The 27,945-nt window shown below is 51.7% G+C and overlaps 1 protein-coding gene across 1 annotated transcript in view; it reads left to right on the top strand.

The window, feature by feature from the left end:
• The first annotated feature begins 3,788 nt into the window (after positions 1-3,788).
• Positions 3,789-27,945, top strand: part of RRP15 (ribosomal RNA processing 15 homolog) — a 46,720-nt gene continuing 22,563 nt past the window's right edge. The window contains exons 1-4 of the mRNA XM_069768486.1: positions 3,789-3,873; positions 20,943-21,193; positions 25,897-25,994; positions 27,077-27,266. Of these exons, the coding sequence (XP_069624587.1) occupies positions 3,846-3,873; positions 20,943-21,193; positions 25,897-25,994; positions 27,077-27,266 (567 nt within the window). The 5' untranslated portion in view covers positions 3,789-3,845. The remainder of the gene's footprint in view (positions 3,874-20,942; positions 21,194-25,896; positions 25,995-27,076; positions 27,267-27,945) is intronic.

The raw sequence follows: 27,945 nt of genomic DNA, 5'->3' as shown, positions 1-27,945 counted from the left end.
TGGGGGCAGTATTACACTATTATGGGGCACAGTAGCCGGCACTGTTATGGGGGCAGTATTACACTACTATGGGGCACAGTAGCCGGCACTGTTATGGGGGCAGTATTACACTACTATAGGGCACAGTAGCCGGCACTGTTATGGGGGCAGTATTACACTATTATGGGGCACAGTAGCTGGCACTGTTATGGGGGCAGTATTACACTATTATGGGGCACAGTAGCTGGCACTGTTATTAGGGCAGTATTACACTATTACGGGGCACAGTAGCTGGCACTGTTATGGGGGCAGTATTACACTATTATGGGGCACAGTAGCTGGCACTGTTATTAGGGCAGTATTACACTATTACCCGGCACAGTAGCTGGCACTGTTATGGGGGCAGTATTACACTATTACGGGGCACAGTAGCTGGCACTGTTATGGGGGCAGTATTACACTATTATGGGGCACAGTAGCTGGCACTGTTATTAGGGCAGTATTACACTATTACCCGGCACAGTAGCTGGCACTGTTATGGGGGCAGTATTACACTATTACGGGGCACAGTAGCTAGCACTGTTATGGGGGCAGTATTACACAATTACGGGGCACAGTAGCTGGCACTGTTATGGGGGCAGTATTACACTATTATGGGGCACAGTAGCTGGCACTGTTATGGGGGCAGTATTACACTACTATGGGGCACAGTAGGAGGCATTGCTATTGGGGCAGTATTACACAATTACGGGGCACAGTAGCTGGCACTGTTATGAGGGCAGTATTACACTATTATGGGGCACAGTAGCTGGCACTGTTATGAGGGCAGTATTACACTACTATAGGGCACAGTAGCTGGCACTGTTATGGGGGCAGTATTACACTATTATGGGGCACAGTAGCTGGCACTGTTATTAGGGCAGTATTACACTATTACGGGGCACAGTAGCTGGCACTGTTATGGGGGCAGTATTACACTATTATGGGGCACAGTAGCTGGCACTGTTATGAGGGCAGTATTACACTACTATAGGGCACAGTAGCTGGCACTGTTATGGGGGCAGTATTACACTATTATGGGGCACAGTAGCTGGCACTGTTATTAGGGCAGTATTACACTATTACGGGGCACAGTAGCTGGCACTGTTATGGGGGCAGTATTACACTATTATGGGGCACAGTAGCTGGCACTGTTATGAGGGCAGTATTACACTACTATAGGGCACAGTAGCTGGCACTGTTATGGGGGCAGTATTACACTATTATGGGGCACAGTAGCTGGCACTGTTATGGGGGCAGTATTACACTATTATGGGGCACAGTAGCTGGCACTGTAATGGGGGCAGTATTACACTATTACGGGGCACAGTAGCTGGCACTGTTATGGGGGCAGTATTACACAATTACGGGGCACAGTAGCTGGCACTGTTATGGGGGCAGTATTACACTATTATGGGGCACAGTAGCTGGCACTGTTATGGGGGCAGTATTACACTATTATGGGGCACAGTAGCTGGCACTGTTATGGGGGCAGTATTACACTACTATGGGGCACAGTAGGAGGCATTGCTATTGGGGCAGTATTACACAATTACGGGGCACAGTAGCTGGCACTGTTATGAGGGCAGTATTACACTATTATGGGGCACAGTAGCTGGCACTGTTATGGGGGCAGTATTACACTATTATGGGGCACAGTAGCTGGCACTGTTATGAGGGCAGTATTACACTACTATAGGGCACAGTAGCTGGCACTGTTATGGGGGCAGTATTACACTATTATGGGGCACAGTAGCTGGCACTGTTATGGGGGCAGTATTACACTATTATGGGGCACAGTAGCTGGCACTGTTATGGGGGCAGTATTACACAATTACGGGGCACAGTAGCTGGCACTGTTATGAGGGCAGTATTACACTACTATAGGGCACAGTAGCTGGCACTGTTATGGGGGCAGTATTACACTATTATGGGGCACAGTAGCTGGCACTGTTATGGGGGCAGTATTACACTATTATGGGGCACAGTAGCCGGCACTGTTATGAGGGCAGTATTACACTACTATAGGGCACAGTAGCTGGCACTGTTATGGGGGCAGTATTACACTATTATGGGGCACAGTAGCTGGCACTGTTATGGGGGCAGTATTACACAATTACGGGGCACAGTAGCTGGCACTGTTATGAGGGCAGTATTACACTACTATAGGGCACAGTAGCTGGCACTGTTATGGGGGCAGTATTACACTATTATGGGGCACAGTAGCTGGCACTGTTATGGGGGCAGTATTACACTACTATGGGGCACAGTAGCTGGCACTGTTATGGGGGCAGTATTACACTATTACCCGGCACAGTAGCTGGCACTGTTATGAGGGCAGTATTACACAATTACGGGGCACAGTAGCCGGCACTGTTATGAGGGCAGTATTACACTACTATAGGGCACAGTAGCTGGCACTGTTATGGGGGCAGTATTACACTATTATGGGGCACAGTAGCTGGCACTGTTATGGGGGCAGTATTACACTATTATGGGGCACAGTAGCCGGCACTGTTATGGGGGCAGTATTACACAATTACGGGGCACAGTAGCCGGCACTGTTATGAGGGCAGTATTACACTACTATAGGGCACAGTAGCTGGCACTGTTATGGGGGCAGTATTACACTATTATGGGGCACAGTAGCTGGCACTGTTATGGGGGCAGTATTACACTATTATGGGGCACAGTAGCCGGCACTGTTATGGGGGCAGTATTACACTATTACCCGGCACAGTAGCTGGCACTGTTATGAGGGCAGTATTACACAATTACGGGGCACAGTAGCCGGCACTGTTATGAGGGCAGTATTACACTACTATAGGGCACAGTAGCTGGCACTGTTATGGGGGCAGTATTACACTATTATGGGGCACAGTAGCTGGCACTGTTATGGGGGCAGTATTACACTATTATGGGGCACAGTAGCTGGCACTGTTATGGGGGCAGTATTACACTATTATGGGGCACAGTAGCTGGCACTGTTATGGGGGCAGTATTACACTACTATAGGGCACAGTAGCCGGCACTGTTATGGGGGCAGTATTACACAATTACGGGGCACAGTAGCCGGCACTGTTATGGGGGCAGTATTACACTATTATGGGGCACAGTAGCTGGCACTGTTATGAGGGCAGTATTACACTATTATGGGGCACAGTAGCTGGCACTGTTATGGGGGCAGTATTACACTATTATGGGGCACAGTAGCTGGCACTGTTATGGGGGCAGTATTACACTACTATGGGGCACAGTAGGAGGCATTGCTATTGGGGCAGTATTACACAATTACGGGGCACAGTAGCTGGCACTGTTATGGGGGCAGTATTACACTATTATGGGGCACAGTAGCTGGCACTGTTATGGGGGCAGTATTACACTATTATGGGGCACAGTAGCTGGCACTGTTATGGGGGCAGTATTACACAATTATGGGGCACAGTAGCTGGCACTGTTATGGGGGCAGTATTACACTGTGCACACAGCTGTGCAGCAGAATTACACCGCCATTACTTACGTTATACATTCTGCAGCTTCTGATAATCTGTTCACTGACAGAAGTGCAAGAAAGGCCTGAAAAATCCAATAATAACAAAATCTAACAAAAGAGAAGAGAGACAGTAGCAATGCGCAGACTCCTGCCCGACCACAGAGCGCACACTGGCATCTACTCACCACCAGATGGCGATAGAGCGGAAGAAGTCAGGCTGCCCGCCTCAGACATGGCGACGCGAGCCTCCCAGCTACCGGAAGTCAGCCCGGACTGCCCACACTGTAACCGGAAGCAGTTCTCCTAACACGTGTGTGTGTGTCCCTGGGCAGCGATGGAAGTGGAGCAGAGCGGAGTTGCCGGTATGTGCGGCGATCACGTATATATATATATATATATATATATATATATATATATATATATATATATATATATATATATATATATTGTCACGATTCCCCTGACCGCTGTCACCACTGGGTCAGGATTCACACCGTGACCGTCACCCCTACGTCACGGATCAGGGTGACTTTAGGCCAACAGACGGCTATCACATGTGCAGGGGGGCTTATCTTAGTTATCCCTCCACTGCTAACAATGTGATGAAAAACCACACACAAGGCTATTGACCTCTTAGTTTACAGCAGGGGCTTATTCTAGGTATCCCACTGCTTTTCTATATACCACGAACTGCAGGGATTTATGTATATCCCGCTTACAGTTCCACTTAACACTTGCAGCTCTCTGGCGCCCCCTTACTCTCAGGTCAGATTAGGTACTGCACCCTGGGTAATTAGTCGCCAGAAAGGCTGCCTGCTATGTACTGGCTATTGGGCACGCTGCAGCGACGCGATAACTACTCCCACACAGGCAGGAACAATAATTATCAAACCCGCAGTTGCTTCAGCATAATCCAACCGTCAGCACACTTTCGCTGCCACCAGCTTCGATTAAACGGGTCCGAAGCTAACCCAACACAACAGTAACAGTAGCGTATTTTCCCTTCAAGAGACTTAGGGTACGGTTTAGAGCAGGAGAACGAACTAATATATAATAGTATATCCCATTAAAAATAATTAGGCAATGCTTTATCAAAAATAGTTTATAAAGAGGTTATAAATGAGACAATTGCAAATATGTACATGGGTAATTATAACATAAAGGGAATAAATGAGAAAAGCAACACTTACATGTTTAAAGCATGACAAGCAACCAGGCTAGTGCAGTTTCCATACATCCCAGTCCATGGGATGTACCAGCTCTTCCAGGACAATAGGACAAAGCAGTCCAGAAGGAGAAATCAGCAAAAAGTGACTCCTCAGAGCCTGCCAGACACTTAAAACATTAAGGCTGTGACATCACAGAAAGGCTGGCTTATCCAGACCCTCCTCTCTCTACATTCTGCCTAAACTTTAAACTATTCTCTCTAATTTCTATAACTTCACTACAAAACATGACAGAGTCATAAAAAGCTCATCATTCATCTCAGATTAACGTGAGCATTCTAATGAGATCAAATATGTCCTATCTGGGATACATATTTACAGAGAAAACCCTACTTCTTTACCAGATGGAGTTAGAAACCCGAGTGTCATGAGATGTGTAGCTACACCGAGTGGGACTACGAATATATATTTTCGTATTTCTAGCTTAAATCGTTTGCCTAATATCTAACAAAAACTAAACAAAGAATCTTTCATGGATTTTTGGAGCCATTTTCCTGTTCTAGCTGGAGCGAGATTCTACCCTGGCCGTAAATTCCTCTCGGCCATAAAACTTCCCCCAGTGCAGGGGCACAGCAGCTCTTGGCTGAATGAAAGGGAAGGGGGGCTTGTTAGCCCACAGCCTTGAGCAAGAGAACTACTTATGATATTTCATACCATATCGTGACACCTCCCCCTTTTGGTGTGCGCTAGGGAGGCAGTACCCCACGGTATGCCTCCATGGGCACCTCAGTAGGTTCACCCTGGCGGGAGAGTCCATCTGCATTCCCATGCTCTTTGCCCGTTTTATGTTCAATGGTGAAGTCAAACTGCTGAAGGGCAAGGCTCCAGCGTAGCAACCTGCCGTTGGTTCCACACATGGCGTTTAGCCAGCGCAGAGGGTTGTGGTCGGTCACCACAGTGAAGGTGTGACCGTACAAGTAGGGCTGCAAGCGCTGCAGGGCCCAGACTATGGCCAGGCACTCCTTCTCGATGGTGGAGTAGGCCACTTCCCTCGGCAAAAGTTTCCGACTCAGGTATAACACGGGGTGCTCTTGGTCCTCCGAGTCAACCTGGCTGAGTACAGCACCAAGGCCAAACTCGCTGGCGTCGGTCTGCACCAAGAACGGTCGACTGCTGTCGACTGCTTTCAACACAGGGGCGTTGCACAGTGCGGTTTTCAACGCCTTGAAAGCCCCCTCACAGCCATCTGTCCAGTTGACGATGTGGGGTAGCTTCTTCCTGGTGAGGTCCGTCAAAGGTTTTGCCAGGCTACTATAGTGCTGTACGAAGCGCCTATAGTACCCTGCAGTGCCCAAGAAGGACATCACCTGTTTCTTGGTCACGGGAGTGGGCCAGTTCACGATCGCGCCCACTTTCTCCGGCTCTGGCTTCAGGGTGCCTCCGCCTACCCGGTGTCCTAGGTAGTGAACCTCCCTCTTGCCCATCTGACACTTCCCCGGCTTGATAGTCAGTCCTGCTTGGTGAATCCGCCTGAGCACCTCCTCGAGATGCTGCAGGTGTTCCTTCCAGGAGGGACTGAAGATGGCAATGTCATCCAAGTACGCCACGGCGTACGTCTCCAGTCCCTGAAGCAGGCGGTTGACCATCCGCTGGAAAGTGGCAGGGGCATTCTTCATGCCGAAGGGCATGACCGTGGACTCGTACAGTCCAAAGGGTGTGATAAAGGCAGACTTCTCCTGCGCCTCGGGGCTCAGGGGAATCTGCCAGTATCCTCTACTCAAATCCATTATTGTCAGGTATTTTGCGCCAGCTAACTTCTCAAGCAGCTCCTCGATGCGCGGCATTGGGTGCGCATCCGAGGCTGTGATGGCGTTGAGCCCCCTGTAGTCCACGCAGAACCGTGTGGTCCGGTCCTTCTTTGGCACGAGAACTACAGGCGATGCCCACGCGCTCTTTGACCGTCGAATCACCCCCAGCTGTAACATCTCATCGATCTCTTGGCGCATAGTCTGCTGCACCTGGTCAGAGATTCGATAGGGTGTTCGCCGTAGTGGGGCGTGATTCCCGGTGTCCACCTCGTGGACTGCTAACTCAGTCCTCCCAGGTCGGTTGGAGAACACGACCCGGAAAGGTTCCAGGGTGGTTTGCAACTGCACCCGCTGGGGTTCAGTTAACGAGGCGCTTACCTCCACATCCTCGATGGACCCATTGGCCTTGGCTTGGGCCAGCAAGTCCAGGAGGGTGTCTTCCTCACCGTCTTCGGGCAAGCTGCAGACCGGTAGGACGAAAGGTTCACGTTCGTGATGAGCCTTCATCATGTTGACGTGAAAGGCCTTTCGCCTACCCCGAGCGTGGTCAAGCGTGACCACGTACGTGACCGGGTTGAGCTGTTGGTGGACGACGTACGGGCCCTCCCAGGCTGCCTGAAGCTTATCCGTTGGTACGGGGACCAGCACCCACACCTTTTGACCCACGTGGTAGGTCCGCTCCCGGGCGTTCTGGTCGTACCAGTGCTTCTGATCAGCCTGAGCCTGCGTCATGTTGTCATGCACCAACTGCGTCAAGGTCTGCATCTTGTCACGGAAGCGCATGACATACTCCACTATGGACACTTCAGAAGGGTTCGGCTCCTCTTCCCAGGATTCTCTTACCAACCCAAGGGGTCCCCGAACTCGCCTGCCGTACAGGAGCTCGAAGGGGGAGAACCCCGTCGAGGCCTGCGGAACCTCTCGGTAAGCGAACAGCAGGTGTGGGAGGGACCGCTCCCAGTCGCGCCCTTGAGTCTCAACCAGCATGCGTAGCATCTGTTTGAGGGTACCATTGAAGCGTTCACACAAGCCATTGGTCTGTGGGTGGTACGCACTCGATACCAGGTGCTTCACCTGCATTTTCTTACAGAGAGCCTCCATTAGGCGAGACATAAATTGGGTCCCTTGATCAGTAAGCATTTCCCTGGGAAATCCTACACGTGAAAAGATGGCCAACAGGGCATCTGCCACCTTATCTGCCCTAGTTGAGGACAGAGCTACTGCCTCTGGGTACCGGGTAGCGTAGTCTACCACAGTAAGGATGTATTGCTTTCCAGAGCTGCTGGGGACGGCCAGCGGGCCCACAATGTCCACCGCGATCCTCTGGAAAGGCTCCTCTATCACTGGCAAAGGGATCAGGGGAGCCTTAAGAGCAGGCCCCGCCTTCCCCACTCTTTGACAGGTGACACAGGAGCGGCAGTAGTTTGACACATCTGTCCCCATCTTAGGCCAATAGAAGTGTTGAGACAGCCGGGCCTTAGTTTTGCTGATCCCCAAGTGTCCAGCTAGCGGGATCTCATGGGCAATCCGCAACAACTCACCCCGGAATTGCTGCGGGACGACCAGCTGTCTTTCCCTCAACCACTCCTTTTGTGATTCTCCGGGTACTGTCTCCCGGTATAACCTTCCTTGTTCCCAGAACACCCTCTCCTTATCAGTCACGGAGGTGGGCGTCTCGGCGAGTTGTCTCAAACTCTCTAGGCTCGCATCTGTGTGCAGAGCGGCCTGAAACTCCTGGCTAGGGGAAGCCAAAAGCGACGTCAGGGTCCCTTCCCCACGGGAACCCTCTTGGACCTGCTCTGGGTCCACCTCTGGTTCAGTCACAGTGATGACTGAGGAGGGTCCGGAAGGCAGACAGTTATCTGCGTTCCGGGCACTCTGACTGCGGGTGACAGCAGCTACATAGGCTGTCTCCCCGGGGGTTTCTACAGGCCCATCAGCCGGCGCTGCTATGGGCTCTACCTCCCCATCCACCCCCAACACTCCAGGGGCTGTGCTACTTATGGGCCAGTTACCTTCCTCGGTGGCACTGGTCACTTTCATGGCGTCACCTTCCTCACGGTTCCCATGCATCTCCCCATTTCCTGTAGCACCGACACTTGCCCCTGTTAGGGGTTCCTCAGCCGTCTCACTCCGCAGAGCGACGTGGCTGGGCACACCTGTACCTATGGACACATTAACCTTCACAGAAAAATCATTATCAGGTTCTGCTGGCACAGGTACAACATTTTCACCATCAATCCTAGGGAAAAAATGGTTATTAGATGCATCATTACAAGATAAAGCATGGTCAGGTAACACATGCAATTTCCCATCATCATCATCATCATCAGGGTTAACGTTACCCTTATTAGTAGATTGGGGAGGGGTGTCAGGGACGTAGTATGCAAACATCCTCCCCAAATCAGTTCCCAACAAAACATCAGTGGGCAGATTATCCGACAGCCCCACTTCCTTCACCCCGCTCCCAGCACCCCAATCAATAAAAACCCGGGCCATCGGTAAGGGACAGCTAATGCCCCCAATCCCAGTGACAGTTAGGGTTTTCCCCGGAATGATTTCTTCAGGGGCCGCCAGTTCGGGTCGGATGAGGGTTCGTTCAGCCCCGGTGTCCTTGAGGCCTGTAGCAACATGGCCTCCCACAGTGACGTGCTGTACGTTGTCACACACCCTCCCAACCACACCACCCACCAAAAGAACTGCTGCATTAGGCCCTGGGGCCTTGGCTGGGGGGTTCTTCGGCCTGTCTGGACAGAAGGTACTGATATGCCCAGGCCGCTTGCAGGTGTGACACGTGCGAGGTTCGGTGGTAGGTCTGGTGCTGTTGGCCACAGGGCCAGGACCTCGGGTGTGCTGGCTGGCAGGGGTACTGGCGTTGGTTGCAGGCTTACCCCCTCTCCAGCTGGTGGTGACTGGCTTCCGCACTTCCGATCTACGGTTGGCCTCATAGGCATCGGCAATCTGCGCTGCTTTCGTCACGTCTTTGGGTTCTCTGTCCATCACGAACTGTCGCACCTCAGCTGGGCAAAGATGAAAAAACTGGTCTTTGATCATCAGGTCTCGCAGCTGTGCAAAGGTGGTCACTGACAGTCCTTGGGTCCACTGGTCAAAGTGGGTCCCCAGTCCATGCACCACATCACTGTAACTGTCGTGTGGGCCACGTTGGAGGGTCCGGAACTTTCTACGGTACACCTCGGGTGTAAGCTGGTACTTGGCTATCAGAGCCTGCTTGATGGCCTCATAGTCTCCATCTTGTTCTTGAGGGAGGGCAGCAAACGCCTCCAGAGCTTTACCTTTCAGCCCTGGTGTCAGGTATCGGGCCCATTCATCTGTAGGCAGCCGGTACTGTCTGCAGGCTTTCTCAAAGGCCCGCAGAAAAGTGTCCAAGTCCCCGTCCTTCTCCATAACAGGAAAGTGATCGGGTCGGGGCTTAGGTATCTGAGCGCTGCTGTGCTCACGGCTGGACTGGGACGACCCCTGCATTTGCAGCCGGGCCATCTGCAGCTGGTACTCCCGCTCAGCTTGCCGCTCGGCTCGCTGGGCCTCTCTCTCAGCTCGGGCCTCTCTCTCGGCTGCCTGGGCCTCCTGCCGGTATTGCTGAATCAGCTGCCGACGTCCCTCATGGTCGTCAATGGGGAATTCTTTCAAGGCCGCCTGCAGGTGGGGGTCCAATTCGCCCGGATTACTAACAGGGCCAGCATTCAGTGGTTGGACCTCTGCTGCAGCACCATGTTCGCTGGTGCTGGCTTCTGCGGCCTCTGAGCTCTGAGATTGGTCTCGAGCGGCTTCCCATTGCACCAGATCTGCGACCAGTTGGGCTTTGTTTTTGCTTGCAAAGTCAATGTGCTGTGTCTTGCATAAGGCAACAAGGGTGTCTCTGGTCTGCTGCTCATAGAAGGTTTCTCCCAGCACAACCATGGTTGCCAAATAAAAGATAGGATAGAAAAACGAAGAGAAAGGGAGGGGATAATTACCAGTACGCAATTGTCTCACAACTAAAAAGCACTGAGTTCGTTCTCCAAACTTATTTGCGCAGAGTCCTCGCAAGAACTTTCTGCAAGTTTTTAGTGAGAGGAATGATTACTCAAACCAAATCACTAATGCTCTAAGATATCCCACCGCCTTGCCACCAATTGTCACGATTCCCCTGACCGCTGTCACCACTGGGTCAGGATTCACACCGTGACCGTCACCCCTACGTCACGGATCAGGGTGACTTTAGGCCAACAGACGGCTATCACATGTGCAGGGGGGCTTATCTTAGTTATCCCTCCACTGCTAACAATGTGATGAAAAACCACACACAAGGCTATTGACCTCTTAGTTTACAGCAGGGGCTTATTCTAGGTATCCCACTGCTTTTCTATATACCACGAACTGCAGGGATTTATGTATATCCCGCTTACAGTTCCACTTAACACTTGCAGCTCTCTGGCGCCCCCTTACTCTCAGGTCAGATTAGGTACTGCACCCTGGGTAATTAGTCGCCAGAAAGGCTGCCTGCTATGTACTGGCTATTGGGCACGCTGCAGCGACGCGATAACTACTCCCACACAGGCAGGAACAATAATTATCAAACCCGCAGTTGCTTCAGCAGAATCCAACCGTCAGCACACTTTCGCTGCCACCAGCTTCGATGAAACGGGTCCGAAGCTAACCCAACACAACAGTAACAGTAGCGTATTTTCCCTTCAAGAGACTTAGGGTACGGTTTAGAGCAGGAGAACGAACTAATATATAATAGTATATCCCATTAAAAATAATTAGGCAATGCTTTATCAAAAATAGTTTATAAAGAGGTTATAAATGAGACAATTGCAAATATGTACATGGGTAATTATAACATAAAGGGAATAAATGAGAAAAGCAACACTTACATGTTTAAAGCATGACAAGCAACCCGGCTAGTGCAGTTTCCATACATCCCAGTCCATGGGATGTACCAGCTCTTCCAGGACAATAGGACAAAGCAGTCCAGAAGGAGAAATCAGCAAAAAGTGACTCCTCAGAGCCTGCCAGACACTTAAAACATTAAGGCTGTGACATCACAGAAAGGCTGGCTTATCCAGACCCTCCTCTCTCTACATTCTGCCTAAACTTTAAACTATTCTCTCTAATTTCTATAACTTCACTACAAAACATGACAGAGTCATAAAAAGCTCATCATTCATCTCAGATTAACGTGAGCATTCTAATGAGATCAAATATGTCCTATCTGGGATACATATTTACAGAGAAAACCCTACTTCTTTACCAGATGGAGTTAGAAACCCGAGTGTCATGAGATGTGTAGCTACACCGAGTGGGACTACGAATATATATTTTCGTATTTCTAGCTTAAATCGTTTGCCTAATATCTAACAAAAACTAAACAAAGAATCTTTCATGGATTTTTGGAGCCATTTTCCTGTTCTAGCTGGAGCGAGATTCTACCCTGGCCGTAAATTCCTCTCGGCCATAAAACTTCCCCCAGTGCAGGGGCACAGCAGCTCTTGGCTGAATGAAAGGGAAGGGGGGCTTGTTAGCCCACAGCCTTGAGCAAGAGAACTACTTATGATATTTCATACCATATCGTGACACCTCCCCCTTTTGGTGTGCGCTAGGGAGGCAGTACCCCACGGTATGCCTCCATGGGCACCTCAGTAGGTTCACCCTGGCGGGAGAGTCCATCTGCATTCCCATGCTCTTTGCCCGTTTTATGTTCAATGGTGAAGTCAAACTGCTGAAGGGCAAGGCTCCAGCGTAGCAACCTGCCGTTGGTTCCACACATGGCGTTTAGCCAGCGCAGAGGGTTGTGGTCGGTCACCACAGTGAAGGTGTGACCGTACAAGTAGGGCTGCAAGCGCTGCAGGGCCCAGACTATGGCCAGGCACTCCTTCTCGATGGTGGAGTAGGCCACTTCCCTCGGCAAAAGTTTCCGACTCAGGTATAACACGGGGTGCTCTTGGTCCTCCGAGTCAACCTGGCTGAGTACAGCACCAAGGCCAAACTCGCTGGCGTCGGTCTGCACCAAGAACGGTCGACTGCTGTCGACTGCTTTCAACACAGGGGCGTTGCACAGTGCGGTTTTCAACGCCTTGAAAGCCCCCTCACAGCCATCTGTCCAGTTGACGATGTGGGGTAGCTTCTTCCTGGTGAGGTCCGTCAAAGGTTTTGCCAGGCTACTATAGTGCTGTACGAAGCGCCTATAGTACCCTGCAGTGCCCAAGAAGGACATCACCTGTTTCTTGGTCACGGGAGTGGGCCAGTTCACGATCGCGCCCACTTTCTCCGGCTCTGGCTTCAGGGTGCCTCCGCCTACCCGGTGTCCTAGGTAGTGAACCTCCCTCTTGCCCATCTGACACTTCCCCGGCTTGATAGTCAGTCCTGCTTGGTGAATCCGCCTGAGCACCTCCTCGAGATGCTGCAGGTGTTCCTTCCAGGAGGGACTGAAGATGGCAATGTCATCCAAGTACGCCACGGCGTACGTCTCCAGTCCCTGAAGCAGGCGGTTGACCATCCGCTGGAAAGTGGCAGGGGCATTCTTCATGCCGAAGGGCATGACCGTGGACTCGTACAGTCCAAAGGGTGTGATAAAGGCAGACTTCTCCTGCGCCTCGGGGCTCAGGGGAATCTGCCAGTATCCTCTACTCAAATCCATTATTGTCAGGTATTTTGCGCCAGCTAACTTCTCAAGCAGCTCCTCGATGCGCGGCATTGGGTGCGCATCCGAGGCTGTGATGGCGTTGAGCCCCCTGTAGTCCACGCAGAACCGTGTGGTCCGGTCCTTCTTTGGCACGAGAACTACAGGCGATGCCCACGCGCTCTTTGACCGTCGAATCACCCCCAGCTGTAACATCTCATCGATCTCTTGGCGCATAGTCTGCTGCACCTGGTCAGAGATTCGATAGGGTGTTCGCCGTAGTGGGGCGTGATTCCCGGTGTCCACCTCGTGGACTGCTAACTCAGTCCTCCCAGGTCGGTTGGAGAACACGACCCGGAAAGGTTCCAGGGTGGTTTGCAACTGCACCCGCTGGGGTTCAGTTAACGAGGCGCTTACCTCCACATCCTCGATGGACCCATTGGCCTTGGCTTGGGCCAGCAAGTCCAGGAGGGTGTCTTCCTCACCGTCTTCGGGCAAGCTGCAGACCGGTAGGACGAAAGGTTCACGTTCGTGATGAGCCTTCATCATGTTGACGTGAAAGGCCTTTCGCCTACCCCGAGCGTGGTCAAGCGTGACCACGTACGTGACCGGGTTGAGCTGTTGGTGGACGACGTACGGGCCCTCCCAGGCTGCCTGAAGCTTATCCGTTGGTACGGGGACCAGCACCCACACCTTTTGACCCACGTGGTAGGTCCGCTCCCGGGCGTTCTGGTCGTACCAGTGCTTCTGATCAGCCTGAGCCTGCGTCATGTTGTCATGCACCAACTGCGTCAAGGTCTGCATCTTGTCACGGAAGCGCATGACATACTCCACTATGGACACTTCAGAAGGGTTCGGCTCCTCTTCCCAGGATTCTCTTACCAACCCAAGGGGTCCCCGAACTCGCCTGCCGTACAGGAGCTCGAAGGGGGAGAACCCCGTCGAGGCCTGCGGAACCTCTCGGTAAGCGAACAGCAGGTGTGGGAGGGACCGCTCCCAGTCGCGCCCTTGAGTCTCAACCAGCATGCGTAGCATCTGTTTGAGGGTACCATTGAAGCGTTCACACAAGCCATTGGTCTGTGGGTGGTACGCACTCGATACCAGGTGCTTCACCTGCATTTTCTTACAGAGAGCCTCCATTAGGCGAGACATAAATTGGGTCCCTTGATCAGTAAGCATTTCCCTGGGAAATCCTACACGTGAAAAGATGGCCAACAGGGCATCTGCCACCTTATCTGCCCTAGTTGAGGACAGAGCTACTGCCTCTGGGTACCGGGTAGCGTAGTCTACCACAGTAAGGATGTATTGCTTTCCAGAGCTGCTGGGGACGGCCAGCGGGCCCACAATGTCCACCGCGATCCTCTGGAAAGGCTCCTCTATCACTGGCAAAGGGATCAGGGGAGCCTTAAGAGCAGGCCCCGCCTTCCCCACTCTTTGACAGGTGACACAGGAGCGGCAGTAGTTTGACACATCTGTCCCCATCTTAGGCCAATAGAAGTGTTGAGACAGCCGGGCCTTAGTTTTGCTGATCCCCAAGTGTCCAGCTAGCGGGATCTCATGGGCAATCCGCAACAACTCACCCCGGAATTGCTGCGGGACGACCAGCTGTCTTTCCCTCAACCACTCCTTTTGTGATTCTCCGGGTACTGTCTCCCGGTATAACCTTCCTTGTTCCCAGAACACCCTCTCCTTATCAGTCACGGAGGTGGGCGTCTCGGCGAGTTGTCTCAAACTCTCTAGGCTCGCATCTGTGTGCAGAGCGGCCTGAAACTCCTGGCTAGGGGAAGCCAAAAGCGACGTCAGGGTCCCTTCCCCACGGGAACCCTCTTGGACCTGCTCTGGGTCCACCTCTGGTTCAGTCACAGTGATGACTGAGGAGGGTCCGGAAGGCAGACAGTTATCTGCGTTCCGGGCACTCTGACTGCGGGTGACAGCAGCTACATAGGCTGTCTCCCCGGGGGTTTCTACAGGCCCATCAGCCGGCGCTGCTATGGGCTCTACCTCCCCATCCACCCCCAACACTCCAGGGGCTGTGCTACTTATGGGCCAGTTACCTTCCTCGGTGGCACTGGTCACTTTCATGGCGTCACCTTCCTCACGGTTCCCATGCATCTCCCCATTTCCTGTAGCACCGACACTTGCCCCTGTTAGGGGTTCCTCAGCCGTCTCACTCCGCAGAGCGACGTGGCTGGGCACACCTGTACCTATGGACACATTAACCTTCACAGAAAAATCATTATCAGGTTCTGCTGGCACAGGTACAACATTTTCACCATCAATCCTAGGGAAAAAATGGTTATTAGATGCATCATTACAAGATAAAGCATGGTCAGGTAACACATGCAATTTCCCATCATCATCATCATCATCAGGGTTAACGTTACCCTTATTAGTAGATTGGGGAGGGGTGTCAGGGACGTAGTATGCAAACATCCTCCCCAAATCAGTTCCCAACAAAACATCAGTGGGCAGATTATCCGACAGCCCCACTTCCTTCACCCCGCTCCCAGCACCCCAATCAATAAAAACCCGGGCCATCGGTAAGGGACAGCTAATGCCCCCAATCCCAGTGACAGTTAGGGTTTTCCCCGGAATGATTTCTTCAGGGGCCGCCAGTTCGGGTCGGATGAGGGTTCGTTCAGCCCCGGTGTCCTTGAGGCCTGTAGCAACATGGCCTCCCACAGTGACGTGCTGTACGTTGTCACACACCCTCCCAACCACACCACCCACCAAAAGAACTGCTGCATTAGGCCCTGGGGCCTTGGCTGGGGGGTTCTTCGGCCTGTCTGGACAGAAGGTACTGATATGCCCAGGCCGCTTGCAGGTGTGACACGTGCGAGGTTCGGTGGTAGGTCTGGTGCTGTTGGCCACAGGGCCAGGACCTCGGGTGTGCTGGCTGGCAGGGGTACTGGCGTTGGTTGCAGGCTTACCCCCTCTCCAGCTGGTGGTGACTGGCTTCCGCACTTCCGATCTACGGTTGGCCTCATAGGCATCGGCAATCTGCGCTGCTTTCGTCACGTCTTTGGGTTCTCTGTCCATCACGAACTGTCGCACCTCAGCTGGGCAAAGATGAAAAAACTGGTCTTTGATCATCAGGTCTCGCAGCTGTGCAAAGGTGGTCACTGACAGTCCTTGGGTCCACTGGTCAAAGTGGGTCCCCAGTCCATGCACCACATCACTGTAACTGTCGTGTGGGCCACGTTGGAGGGTCCGGAACTTTCTACGGTACACCTCGGGTGTAAGCTGGTACTTGGCTATCAGAGCCTGCTTGATGGCCTCATAGTCTCCATCTTGTTCTTGAGGGAGGGCAGCAAACGCCTCCAGAGCTTTACCTTTCAGCCCTGGTGTCAGGTATCGGGCCCATTCATCTGTAGGCAGCCGGTACTGTCTGCAGGCTTTCTCAAAGGCCCGCAGAAAAGTGTCCAAGTCCCCGTCCTTCTCCATAACAGGAAAGTGATCGGGTCGGGGCTTAGGTATCTGAGCGCTGCTGTGCTCACGGCTGGACTGGGACGACCCCTGCATTTGCAGCCGGGCCATCTGCAGCTGGTACTCCCGCTCAGCTTGCCGCTCGGCTCGCTGGGCCTCTCTCTCAGCTCGGGCCTCTCTCTCGGCTGCCTGGGCCTCCTGCCGGTATTGCTGAATCAGCTGCCGACGTCCCTCATGGTCGTCAATGGGGAATTCTTTCAAGGCCGCCTGCAGGTGGGGGTCCAATTCGCCCGGATTACTAACAGGGCCAGCATTCAGTGGTTGGACCTCTGCTGCAGCACCATGTTCGCTGGTGCTGGCTTCTGCGGCCTCTGAGCTCTGAGATTGGTCTCGAGCGGCTTCCCATTGCACCAGATCTGCGACCAGTTGGGCTTTGTTTTTGCTTGCAAAGTCAATGTGCTGTGTCTTGCATAAGGCAACAAGGGTGTCTCTGGTCTGCTGCTCATAGAAGGTTTCTCCCAGCACAACCATGGTTGCCAAATAAAAGATAGGATAGAAAAACGAAGAGAAAGGGAGGGGATAATTACCAGTACGCAATTGTCTCACAACTAAAAAGCACTGAGTTCGTTCTCCAAACTTATTTGCGCAGAGTCCTCGCAAGAACTTTCTGCAAGTTTTTAGTGAGAGGAATGATTACTCAAACCAAATCACTAATGCTCTAAGATATCCCACCGCCTTGCCACCAATTGTCACGATTCCCCTGACCGCTGTCACCACTGGGTCAGGATTCACACCGTGACCGTCACCCCTACGTCACGGATCAGGGTGACTTTAGGCCAACAGACGGCTATCACATGTGCAGGGGGGCTTATCTTAGTTATCCCTCCACTGCTAACAATGTGATGAAAAACCACACACAAGGCTATTGACCTCTTAGTTTACAGCAGGGGCTTATTCTAGGTATCCCACTGCTTTTCTATATACCACGAACTGCAGGGATTTATGTATATCCCGCTTACAGTTCCACTTAACACTTGCAGCTCTCTGGCGCCCCCTTACTCTCAGGTCAGATTAGGTACTGCACCCTGGGTAATTAGTCGCCAGAAAGGCTGCCTGCTATGAACTGGCTATTGGGCACGCTGCAGCGACGCGATAACTACTCCCACACAGGCAGGAACAATAATTATCAAACCCGCAGTTGCTTCAGCAGAATCCAACCGTCAGCACACTTTCGCTGCCACCAGCTTCGATGAAACGGGTCCGAAGCTAACCCAACACAACAGTAACAGTAGCGTATTTTCCTTTCAAGAGACTTAGGGTACGGTTTAGAGCAGGAGAACGAACTAATATATAATAGTATATCCCATTAAAAATAATTAGGCAATGCTTTATCAAAAATAGTTTATAAAGAGGTTATAAATGAGACAATTGCAAATATGTACATGGGTAATTATAACATAAAGGGAATAAATGAGAAAAGCAACACTTACATGTTTAAAGCATGACAAGCAACCCGGCTAGTGCAGTTTCCATACATCCCAGTCCATGGGATGTACCAGCTCTTCCAGGACAATAGGACAAAGCAGTCCAGAAGGAGAAATCAGCAAAAAGTGACTCCTCAGAGCCTGCCAGACACTTAAAACATTAAGGCTGTGACATCACAGAAAGGCTGGCTTATCCAGACCCTCCTCTCTCTACATTCTGCCTAAACTTTAAACTATTCTCTCTAATTTCTATAACTTCACTACAAAACATGACAGAGTCATAAAAAGCTCATCATTTATCTCAGATTAACGTGAGCATTCTAATGAGATCAAATATGTCCTATCTGGGATACATATTTACAGAGAAAACCCTACTTCTTTACCAGATGGAGTTAGAAACCCGAGTGTCATGAGATGTGTAGCTACACCGAGTGGGACTACGAATATATATTTTCGTATTTCTAGCTTAAATCGTTTGCCTAATATCTAACAAAAACTAAACAAAGAATCTTTCATGGATTTTTGGAGCCATTTTCCTGTTCTAGCTGGAGCGAGATTCTACCCTGGCCGTAAATTCCTCTCGGCCATAAAACTTCCCCCAGTGCAGGGGCACAGCAGCTCTTGGCTGAATGAAAGGGAAGGGGGGCTTGTTAGCCCACAGCCTTGAGCAAGAGAACTACTTATGATATTTCATACCATATCGTGACATATATATACACACACTCCAAATGTCCATGTAGTGATTGTCTGCAGCGGTCACATGACTGGAGGGGGACTGGGTGAGGGCCCCTTCTAACTCCGGGGTCTGTGACGACCCTGCCGTTTGCACTGTATAATCATATTGTGGGAAGGCCACTGGGTGTCAGAGGGGGCACCGGCCCCTAATTCCGCTGCTTTTCCTCATACCAAGTACCAGGTAGACGCAGGAAGCGGGCACTGGCTGTGGGGGAGAGTCCTTTGAGCCCAATTTTCAGGTCACCTTAAGGCTATGTGCACATGTTCAGGATTTCTTGCCGAAAATTCCTGAGAATTCCGGACATTTTCTGCAAGAAAACCGCATGCGTTTTTGCCGCGGTTTTGACGCATTTTTGCCGCGGTTTTTTCCGGACACTTCCCAATGCATTTTGGAGTGGGAAATCCGCACAAAAAATGCAAAAAGATAGAGCATGTCCGGATTTTGTGCGGTATGCGTTTTTTTTGCAGAAAAAAACGCATCATGTGCACAAAACATGCGGAATTCATTCTAAATGATGGGATGCTTATTGTATGCGTTTTTTTTTTTGCGGTTTTATAGCATTTTTATCGGGAAAAACCGTGAAAAAAACGCAATGTGTGAACACAGCCTAAGACCGTTTTCATTGGGGGCGTGTCCTTCTTCTCCCTGTAGGATGCTGACCAATCATAAGCAGGCAGCAACAGTCACAGGAGAGAAGAACACGCCCCCACCATAGCTTCCAGCTTACTGAGCAGCAGCTGTTCCTGCAGTAGATGAGACTGCAGTCAGCCTGCTCTTATTTTTCAGCTGTGTTCGCACCAGGATGGCTGCGGCCATTACATCTTCTGGTGATGACTGCAGCATGGGCATGGAGAGCTTCATCTGAGCTTATGGGGGATGTGGAAACTGCTGTGAGACCCTGTTGGACCGATCTAGGCTTCCGCAACATCGATCTTCCTAGAGTGTTCATCAAGTTGCCATGGCTCGAGATTAGTGATGAGCGAACGTGCTGGGATAAGGTGTTATCTGAGCATGCTCGGGTGCTAACCGAGGGTCTTCAGCGTGCTCGAAAAAACACGTTTTAGTCCCCGCAGTTGATCGACAGCCGCAACACATGCAGGAATTATCTGTTTGCTGTTGTCTAACAGACATGAGACATGCAGACGCGGTGACTTGAGCATATTATACGAGTCATTCGGTTAGCACCCGAGCATGCTGAGATAACACCTTATCCCAGCACGTTCTCTGATCACTAATAATGATCCCTGATAATCCTGAATGGAAAGGGTTACACGTGTGCTCAGTGTCTGCCCTGCACAACTAGTCCCTGTCACTAGAGGGGCGGATGAGGCTCCCCTGTTCTAGTGATCACTGGAAGATGCAGGTTCGATATTTGCTTCATTTTTCCGTCTTTTATTTATTTTTTCCGCTGCTCAACTAAATCCAAAGGGCGCTCATCGTTTGAATTTGACTCAAATTTAATTTTTATTTATTTATTTTTTGCTATTTTTAATAATTATATAACGTCACACAATCTTTTCAATACATTTTTTTGACAACTTTGAATTGGGCTAAATCTTCTGGGCAAAAAAAAGCCAAAATAAATACCTATTACAATTTAACTTTTATTATATTATTTAAAAAAAAAAATCCCCCCACCTCCCCCCCCAAAAAAAAATAGAAATTAGAAAAATAAACTCAATCTAAACGGGAAGATCCAGATAATGTAACTAGTAATGGATATTGTACAGATTACAGAGGGCGCCCCCTATTGGAGGCACCAACAGCAGGCAAATAGTTTAATGCCCAAGTGACCCGGATAAATCCTGCTAATTGCTATACTAATTTATCGGTATCATCCGTCGGTGAGCCGGGGCGCCATTTTGCGTACCTAATGTCTGCATTTGCTTGGTTCTTGTCTCTACTTTGAGGCCGGGTTCTTCTCACAGCCCAGAAAGTTTTCCAGTTTGACCAGTGATACATAAGTAGCGTCCGCACACTTCTCTTCTTCCCTGTTCTAATAGATTGATACAATGTATCAACGTGATGCTGCATGGTTCCGAGCGTCCACCAGAGGTCACTGTTGCTCCATTGCTGACTTATAGCACTTCTATGGCGGAAGCAAAGCTCCCAGCATCCTCTGCTACAGTACATTTGTATCTCTACCCCTAAAATCTCCATTTATCTATTACTATGAAATGTCCTTTCAGGTTCCGAGGACTCCGATTTTGGAGATGGCAGTTTTCCTTCCGATGGAGGAGAGGAGTGCGATGCGTCCGACCATGAATCCGAAGACCAGGCGGAGTCCGACGACCCTAATAAAGGCTGGGCGGACGCAATGGCCAAAATCCTCAACAAGAAAGTCCCCTCGGATAAGGCCAGCACCATCCTGGTGAAGAGCAAGAAGCTGAAAAAGGAGAAGGAAAAAGAGAAGCAGGAGTGGCTGGAGAAAAAGGAGCTGGTGAGTAACGAGCGGGAGATGTGGCTGCCCCCTGTGGGGGGAGGTGAGACCACAGGAGTGGCTGGAGAAAAAGGAGCAGGTGAGTAACGAGCGGGAGATGTGGCTGCCCCCTGTGGGGGGGGGGGAGGTGAGACCACAGGAGTGGCTGGAGAAAAAGGAGCAGGTGAGTAACGAGCGGGAGATGTGGCTGCCCCCTCTGGGGGGAGGTGAGACCACAGGAGTGGCTGGAGAAAAAGGAGCAGGTGAGTAACGAGCGGGAGATGTGGCTGCCCCCTGTGGGGGGGGGGGAGGTGAGACCACAGGAGTGGCTGGAGAAAAAGGAGCAGGTGAGTAACGAGCGGGAGGTGTGGCTGCCCCCTGTGGGGGGAGGTGAGACCACAGGAGTGGCTGGAGAAAAAGGAGCAGGTGAGTAACGAGCGGGAGATGTGGCTGCCCCCTGTGGGGGGAGGTGAGACCACAGGAGTGGCTGGAGAAAAAGGAGCAGGTGAGTAACGAGCGGGAGGTGTGGCTGCCCCCTCTGGGGGGAGGTGAGACCACAGGAGTGGCTGGAGAAAAAGGAGCAGGTGAGTAACGAGCGGGAGATGTGGCTGCCCCCTGTGGGGGGGGGGAGGTGAGACCACAGGAGTGGCTGGAGAAAAAGGAGCAGGTGAGTAACGAGCGGGAGGTGTGGCTGCCCCCTGTGGGGGGAGGTGAGACCACAGGAGTGGCTGGAGAAAAAGGAGCAGGTGAGTAACGAGCGGGAGATGTGGCTGCCCCCTGTGGGGGGAGGTGAGACCACAGGAGTGGCTGGAGAAAAAGGAGCAGGTGAGTAACGAGCGGGAGGTGTGGCTGCCCCCTCTGGGGGGAGGTGAGACCACAGGAGTGGCTGGAGAAAAAGGAGCAGGTGAGTAACGAGCGGGAGATGTGGCTGCCCCCTCTGGGGGGGGGGGAGGTGAGACCACAGGAGTGGCTGGAGAAAAAGGAGCAGGTGAGTAACGAGCGGGAGATGTGGCTGCCCCCTCTGGGGGGGGGGGAGGTGAGACCACAGGAGTGGCTGGAGAAAAAGGAGCAGGTGAGTAACGAGCGGGAGGTGTGGCTGCCCCCTGTGGGGGGAGGTGAGACCACAGGAGTGGCTGGAGAAAAAGGAGCAGGTGAGTAACGAGCGGGAGATGTGGCTGCCCCCTGTGGGGGGGGGGGAGGTGAGACCACAGGAGTGGCTGGAGAAAAAGGAGCAGGTGAGTAACGAGCGGGAGGTGTGGCTGCCCCCTGTGGGGGGAGGTGAGACCACAGGAGTGGCTGGAGAAAAAGGAGCAGGTGAGTAACGAGCGGGAGATGTGGCTGCCCCCTGTGGGGGGAGGTGAGACCACAGGAGTGGCTGGAGAAAAAGGAGCAGGTGAGTAACGAGCGGGAGATGTGGCTGCCCCCTGTGGGGGGAGGTGAGACCACAGGAGTGGCTGGAGAAAAAGGAGCAGGTGAGTAACGAGCGGGATGTGTGGCTGCCCCCTCTGGGGGGGAGGTGAGACCACAGGAGTGGCTGGAGAAAAAGGAGCAGGTGAGTAATGAGCGGGAGATGTGGCTGCCCCCTGTGGGGGGGGGGGGGAGGTGAGACCACAGGAGTGGCTGGAGAAAAAGGAGCAGGTGAGTAACGAGCGGGAGGTGTGGCTGCCCCCTGTGGGGGGAGGTGAGACCACAGGAGTGGCTGGAGAAAAAGGAGCAGGTGAGTAACGAGCGGGAGATGTGGCTGCCCCCTGTGGGGGGAGGTGAGACCACAGGAGTGGCTGGAGAAAAAGGAGCAGGTGAGTAACGAGCGGGAGATGTGGCTGCCCCCTGTGGGGGGAGGTGAGACCACAGGAGTGGCTGGAGAAAAAGGAGCAGGTGAGTAACGAGCGGGATGTGTGGCTGCCCCCTCTGGGGGGGAGGTGAGACCACAGGAGTGGCTGGAGAAAAAGGAGCAGGTGAGTAATGAGCGGGAGATGTGGCTGCCCCCTGTGGGGGGGGGGGGGAGGTGAGACCACAGGAGTGGCTGGAGAAAAAGGAGCAGGTGAGTAACGAGCGGGAGATGTGGCTGCCCCCTGTGGGGGGGAGGTGAGACCAGTAGACTAGAAGCCCCTGAGTTCCCCTCTTCCATCAGTTCGGTGAAGTTTTTAGTTTTCCTTATTTTTCAGCATCTGTATTACAGTAGGGAAATCATCTGATCGGCGCAGAGCGAGAAATCACAGCCAGCAGCGGCCACTGCAGGCCAAATGTGGTATTACATGGCGACTCCTAGAAATGGCCAAGTAATACATAGATCCGGGCTGCCAGGGTCGTCCCACTGTCCCGGACCATGCAGTGTTCCCAATTGTGCAGTCACACCCCGCGTTCTCATATCCGGGGGTAATGACTGATTTACCATTCAGAAACCTGGGAAAGGTGGATGGCGCTGGCGGGAACATTCGTCTGGACATGTTGGTTGTCACTTGCTTTTCTAGGACTGGAGAAATAACTAAAATAGTGAACAGATTTTTAACCTTTCTTTTGGCGCCTCACAGAAGCGGATATAAAGACTTTATAGTTATTCCTTCGGGGAAATCCCTTAAAGGGGTTGTCCACTACTTGGGGCAACCCCCTTCTTAAATGCTATATTCTCTCTGGTAAGATAAACCTCTCGTACCAGCAATGTCGGCACCTGGTCTCCTGAGGATCGCGGGATATGATGCCACGTGACCACTGCAGCCAATCGGCAGTCACTAATGGGCTGCAGTTCTCATACCTCCGCTGGACGTCCAAGGTTCGTCTGAAGGAAGTGGCCGCTAGAAAAAAGACGACTGAGGGGCGATCTAATAACCATGTATAAGTATATAAGGGGACAATACAAATATCTCGCTGAGGATCTGTTTATACCAAGGAAGGTGACGGGCACAAGGGGGCATTCTTTGAGTCTGGAGGAGAGAAGGTTTTTCCACCAACATAGAAGAGGATTCTTTACTGTTAGGGCAGTGAGAATCTGGAATTGCTTGCCTGAGGAGGTGGTGATGGCGAACTCAGTCGAGGGGTTCAAGAGAGGCCTGGATGTCTTCCTGGAGCAGAACAATATTGTATCATACAATTATTAGGTTCTGTAGAAGGACGTAGATCTGGGGATTTATTATGATGGAATATAGGCTGAACTGGATGGACAAATGTCTTTTTTCGGCCTTACTAACTATGTTACTATGTTAATTGGCCCCAGGGCTCACGTGGCATAATGTCTCCAGACACCTGGCGCCATCCACACTGGAACTGTGCAGCGGTGCAGAAGGTGACAGGGGATGTTATTTTGGGGCTTATAGGAGTTGTCTGAGTTGTGGACGACCCCTTTAACCCTCTCCCAGTATAGGATGTAATAATAGATCCTGTATAGATGTATGGAGCAGACTCGGTAGTTGAGCCCGCGCCCAACTCTGGTTTACAGTCAGTATTTGCTATTAACATTGATTGGGGCAATTTCTGATCGCTGTTTTAACTTTTATAGAGGTAGCCCACTACTCAGGCAACGTCTTCCCCATCACTGTTTTCCCTTGTAATACATCTATGCGCCACTCCGGTGCTGCCTGCATTGAGCCTCCCAAGGCTCGCAGAGCATTATGTCACTGCTGACACCCGCTGGGATGGCATCGGAGGCGAGTGTAGGTTGTGTCATTATTTTACTTGGTGAAAACAGTTGATTGAGAAGGGCTTGTCGTAGTTGTGCACGGCTCCTTTAAATGCCATAGTCAATTCTGGCTGCAGCTTTTGCCTGGTGCAATCAGTCGGCGTCACTCTGATCCCGGCCTGTGGCTCGTCGTTTTATGAGATCAATATTTTTACTGTATACCATCGCCCCCTAGGTAGAAAAGTGAGTGGAAGTTTAATAAAATAAAATAAAAATGTAATCAATTAAATTTATTATAAAACTATTATTTTATATTATTATTAAAACGTTAAATGATTAATAATGTTAACGGATTAAATCACCCAACTTTTCCTAATTGAATAAAATGTATAATAAAAAAAAACGTATTAGGTGTTGTGCGTCTCTTAAAGACTAATCTATCAACATAAGAAAGTTATTTAACCCTTATAATAAACACTGTAAAGCATAACAAAAAAAATTTGACATGCCAGAATTAACGTTCTTTCGGTGGCCACATTTAGCCCCAAAAATGCAATAAGAAGCCGCATATGCCCTCGAAATGGTGGCAATAATGACAAGCAAAAAAAAAAAAGTCTTCACCCAGCTCCATCAACATAAAAAGTAACTGAAATATATAAAACTAAAGTGAAAACTAAACCAAAATGATAATGGTGGAATCACATTTTTTTTTCTCCATCGTTTTACGCCATTTGTCAAACTTCATGGCATAGAGGCGTGCGCCATGAGATCAGGACAAAAAATAGTGATTGGACAATGGCAGGAGAAATACTTAATAAGAAACAGGGAAGTTCCAGCACCTATAGTGCAGGCAGAATGTCCAAGAGAAATCTCCCTGGTCAAAAGAAAGAGTATGGCAAGTCACAGGCACTAGGAATCGAAATATTCCTTAGTACAGGGAAGTTCTGAATATTTTCCTTTTTTTTTTCATTCGGACACCTGATGTTTGTCGTTTGTGGTTCCTCGTAACGAACGGGAGGAGAGATCGCAGCGCTGCCCCCTCATTGTCGGCCAGTTCAGTCGTCTCCTGCGTTGCCCCCTTCCTTCTCTCACCTTCACTTTTGTATCGCAGATTGATAAAAAGCGTCAGTGGGAGATGATGTGCCGAGTCAAGACGGACGTGGTGAAAGATCGGGAAGCCGAGCGCAGCCTGCAGAGGATCGCCACACGGTAACCGAGCGCCAGCGCTTTACTTCCATTACAGATTCGTTTTTTTCCCCCAAACTAATAATGAAGGTTTATACATGAAGCACAATCTGGATCCAATAAGAGTTTTCTTTTTTTTTCACATTCGCCACAGAGGAGCCGAAAGATTTATGGAGAAGACACCGAACAAAGGGTCTAATAGGAAAAGATAAAATGTGCTCATTTCTATGTATCTGTCGTGTCTAGAAATATCTGAGCCAGGTGTAAAAGTTCGCAGGTTCCCCAGTAGTCACAGCAGGCTCTCGTGTGTGTGTGTGACTCGACGGCCCGTTTCGCAGCCCCTCTCGGCGGCCCCGTTTCGCAGCCTTACTCAACGGCCCCGTTTCGCACCTCTACTCTGCAGCCTCGTTTCGCAGCCCTACTCTGCGGCCTCGTTTCGCAGCCCTACTCTGCGGCCCCGTTTCACATCCCCTTTCGGCGGCCCCGTTTTGCAGCCCCTCTCGGCGGCCCGTTTTGCAGCCCCTCTCGGCGGCCCCGTTTTGCAGCCCCTCTCGGCGGCCCCGTTTTGCAGCCCCTCTCGGCGGCCCCGTTTTGCAGCCCCTCTCGGCGGCCCCGTTTTGCAGCCCCTCTCGGCGGCCCCGTTTTGCAGCCCCTCTCGGCGGCCCCGTTTTGCAGCCCCTCTCGGCGGCCCCGTTTTGCAGCCCCTCTCGGCGGCCCCGTTTTGCAGCCCCTCTCGGCGGCCCCGTTTTGCAGCCCCTCTCGGCGGCCCGTTTTGCAGCCCCTTTCGGCGGCCCCGTTTTGCAGCCCCTTTCGGCGGCCCGTTTTGCAGCCCCTCTCGGCGGCCCGTTTTGCAGCCCCTCTCGGCGGGCCCGTTTTGCAGCCCCTCTCGGCGGCCCCGTTTTGCAGCCCCTCTCGGCAGCCCGTTTCGCAGCCCCTCTCAGCGGCCCCATTACGCAGCCCCTCTCGGCAGGCCCCGTTTCGCAGCCCCTCTCGGAGGACTGCAGCTCCCTGATCTTGTGCCCCAATTATATTTAATTAAAGGGTTCTTCTGCCCCCAGACCTTTCTGGCCTCTTCCATTGACTATTTTCCTGTTCTGTCCCCACAGAGGTGTCGTACAGTTATTCAACGCTGTAAAAACCCATCAGAGTAACGTGAAAGAGAAGGTAAAAGAAGCCGGCCCTTCGGAGAGGAAGAAGAGTAAACTGATGATGTCTGTAACCAAGAGAGACTTTATTGACGTCCTGAGAGGGAAGGAGAGCAAAGGCGAAACAGTGGAGCGCCCGAGTCTGAAGAAGGTGCGTACCGCCTGGTGAAATACATAGCACGGCTCCGGACCGTGCACATCGCTGGGAAGTAAGGGCTTGTCTGCTCACACCGTATGATGACCTGTCTGCAGGAGGTCTGTGGGGGTCCGACACCAATCGGCTGTTAATAGCTCCGGATGTTGGACTCCCACCCATCCCATACAGATATTGATCTCTCCTGTAACTCAACAATCCCTTTAAGCAGGACAGTGGATGCCGCGAGGATCCCAGTTGTCCCAGCAGCAGGCCATAGCGCAGTGCACAATGCTCAATCTCCTCTCCACTCATTGTCTATGGGACCGGCTGAGCACCGCAGCGGAGCAGTGGGGGTAGAACGACCACCATCGGTAGCTCCCCGTTCACGTTCAGATGCAGATGACTGTTTCTCCCGACTGCCCCATGCACATGAGCGCTACACTGATCGGTGATGTCTATGTAATACCCCTTTAAGCACCAACTATGACGAAGCCCAGCTTGTCCTCCTCGGGTGGGCACTGCCAACACAAGGCTCCGTCTCATCTCTCCCTGTTCCTTCACTTTACAGCACTGACCAGAACGTGTCATGATCGCCCTTTTGACAAGTGCCGAGTAGTCACCGGGATTTTCCGTACATTCCCCTTGGCAGCGAGCGGCGCCTCCCGTGAGCGAACGCTTCTGATAATGGCCGCAG

The sequence above is a fragment of the Ranitomeya imitator genome, chromosome 5 (assembly GCF_032444005.1).
Source record: "Ranitomeya imitator isolate aRanImi1 chromosome 5, aRanImi1.pri, whole genome shotgun sequence".
NCBI classification, from domain to species: domain Eukaryota; kingdom Metazoa; phylum Chordata; class Amphibia; order Anura; family Dendrobatidae; genus Ranitomeya; species Ranitomeya imitator.
Note: the sequence above shows the minus strand (reverse complement) of the source record. Positions and strands in the feature narration are given on the sequence as shown.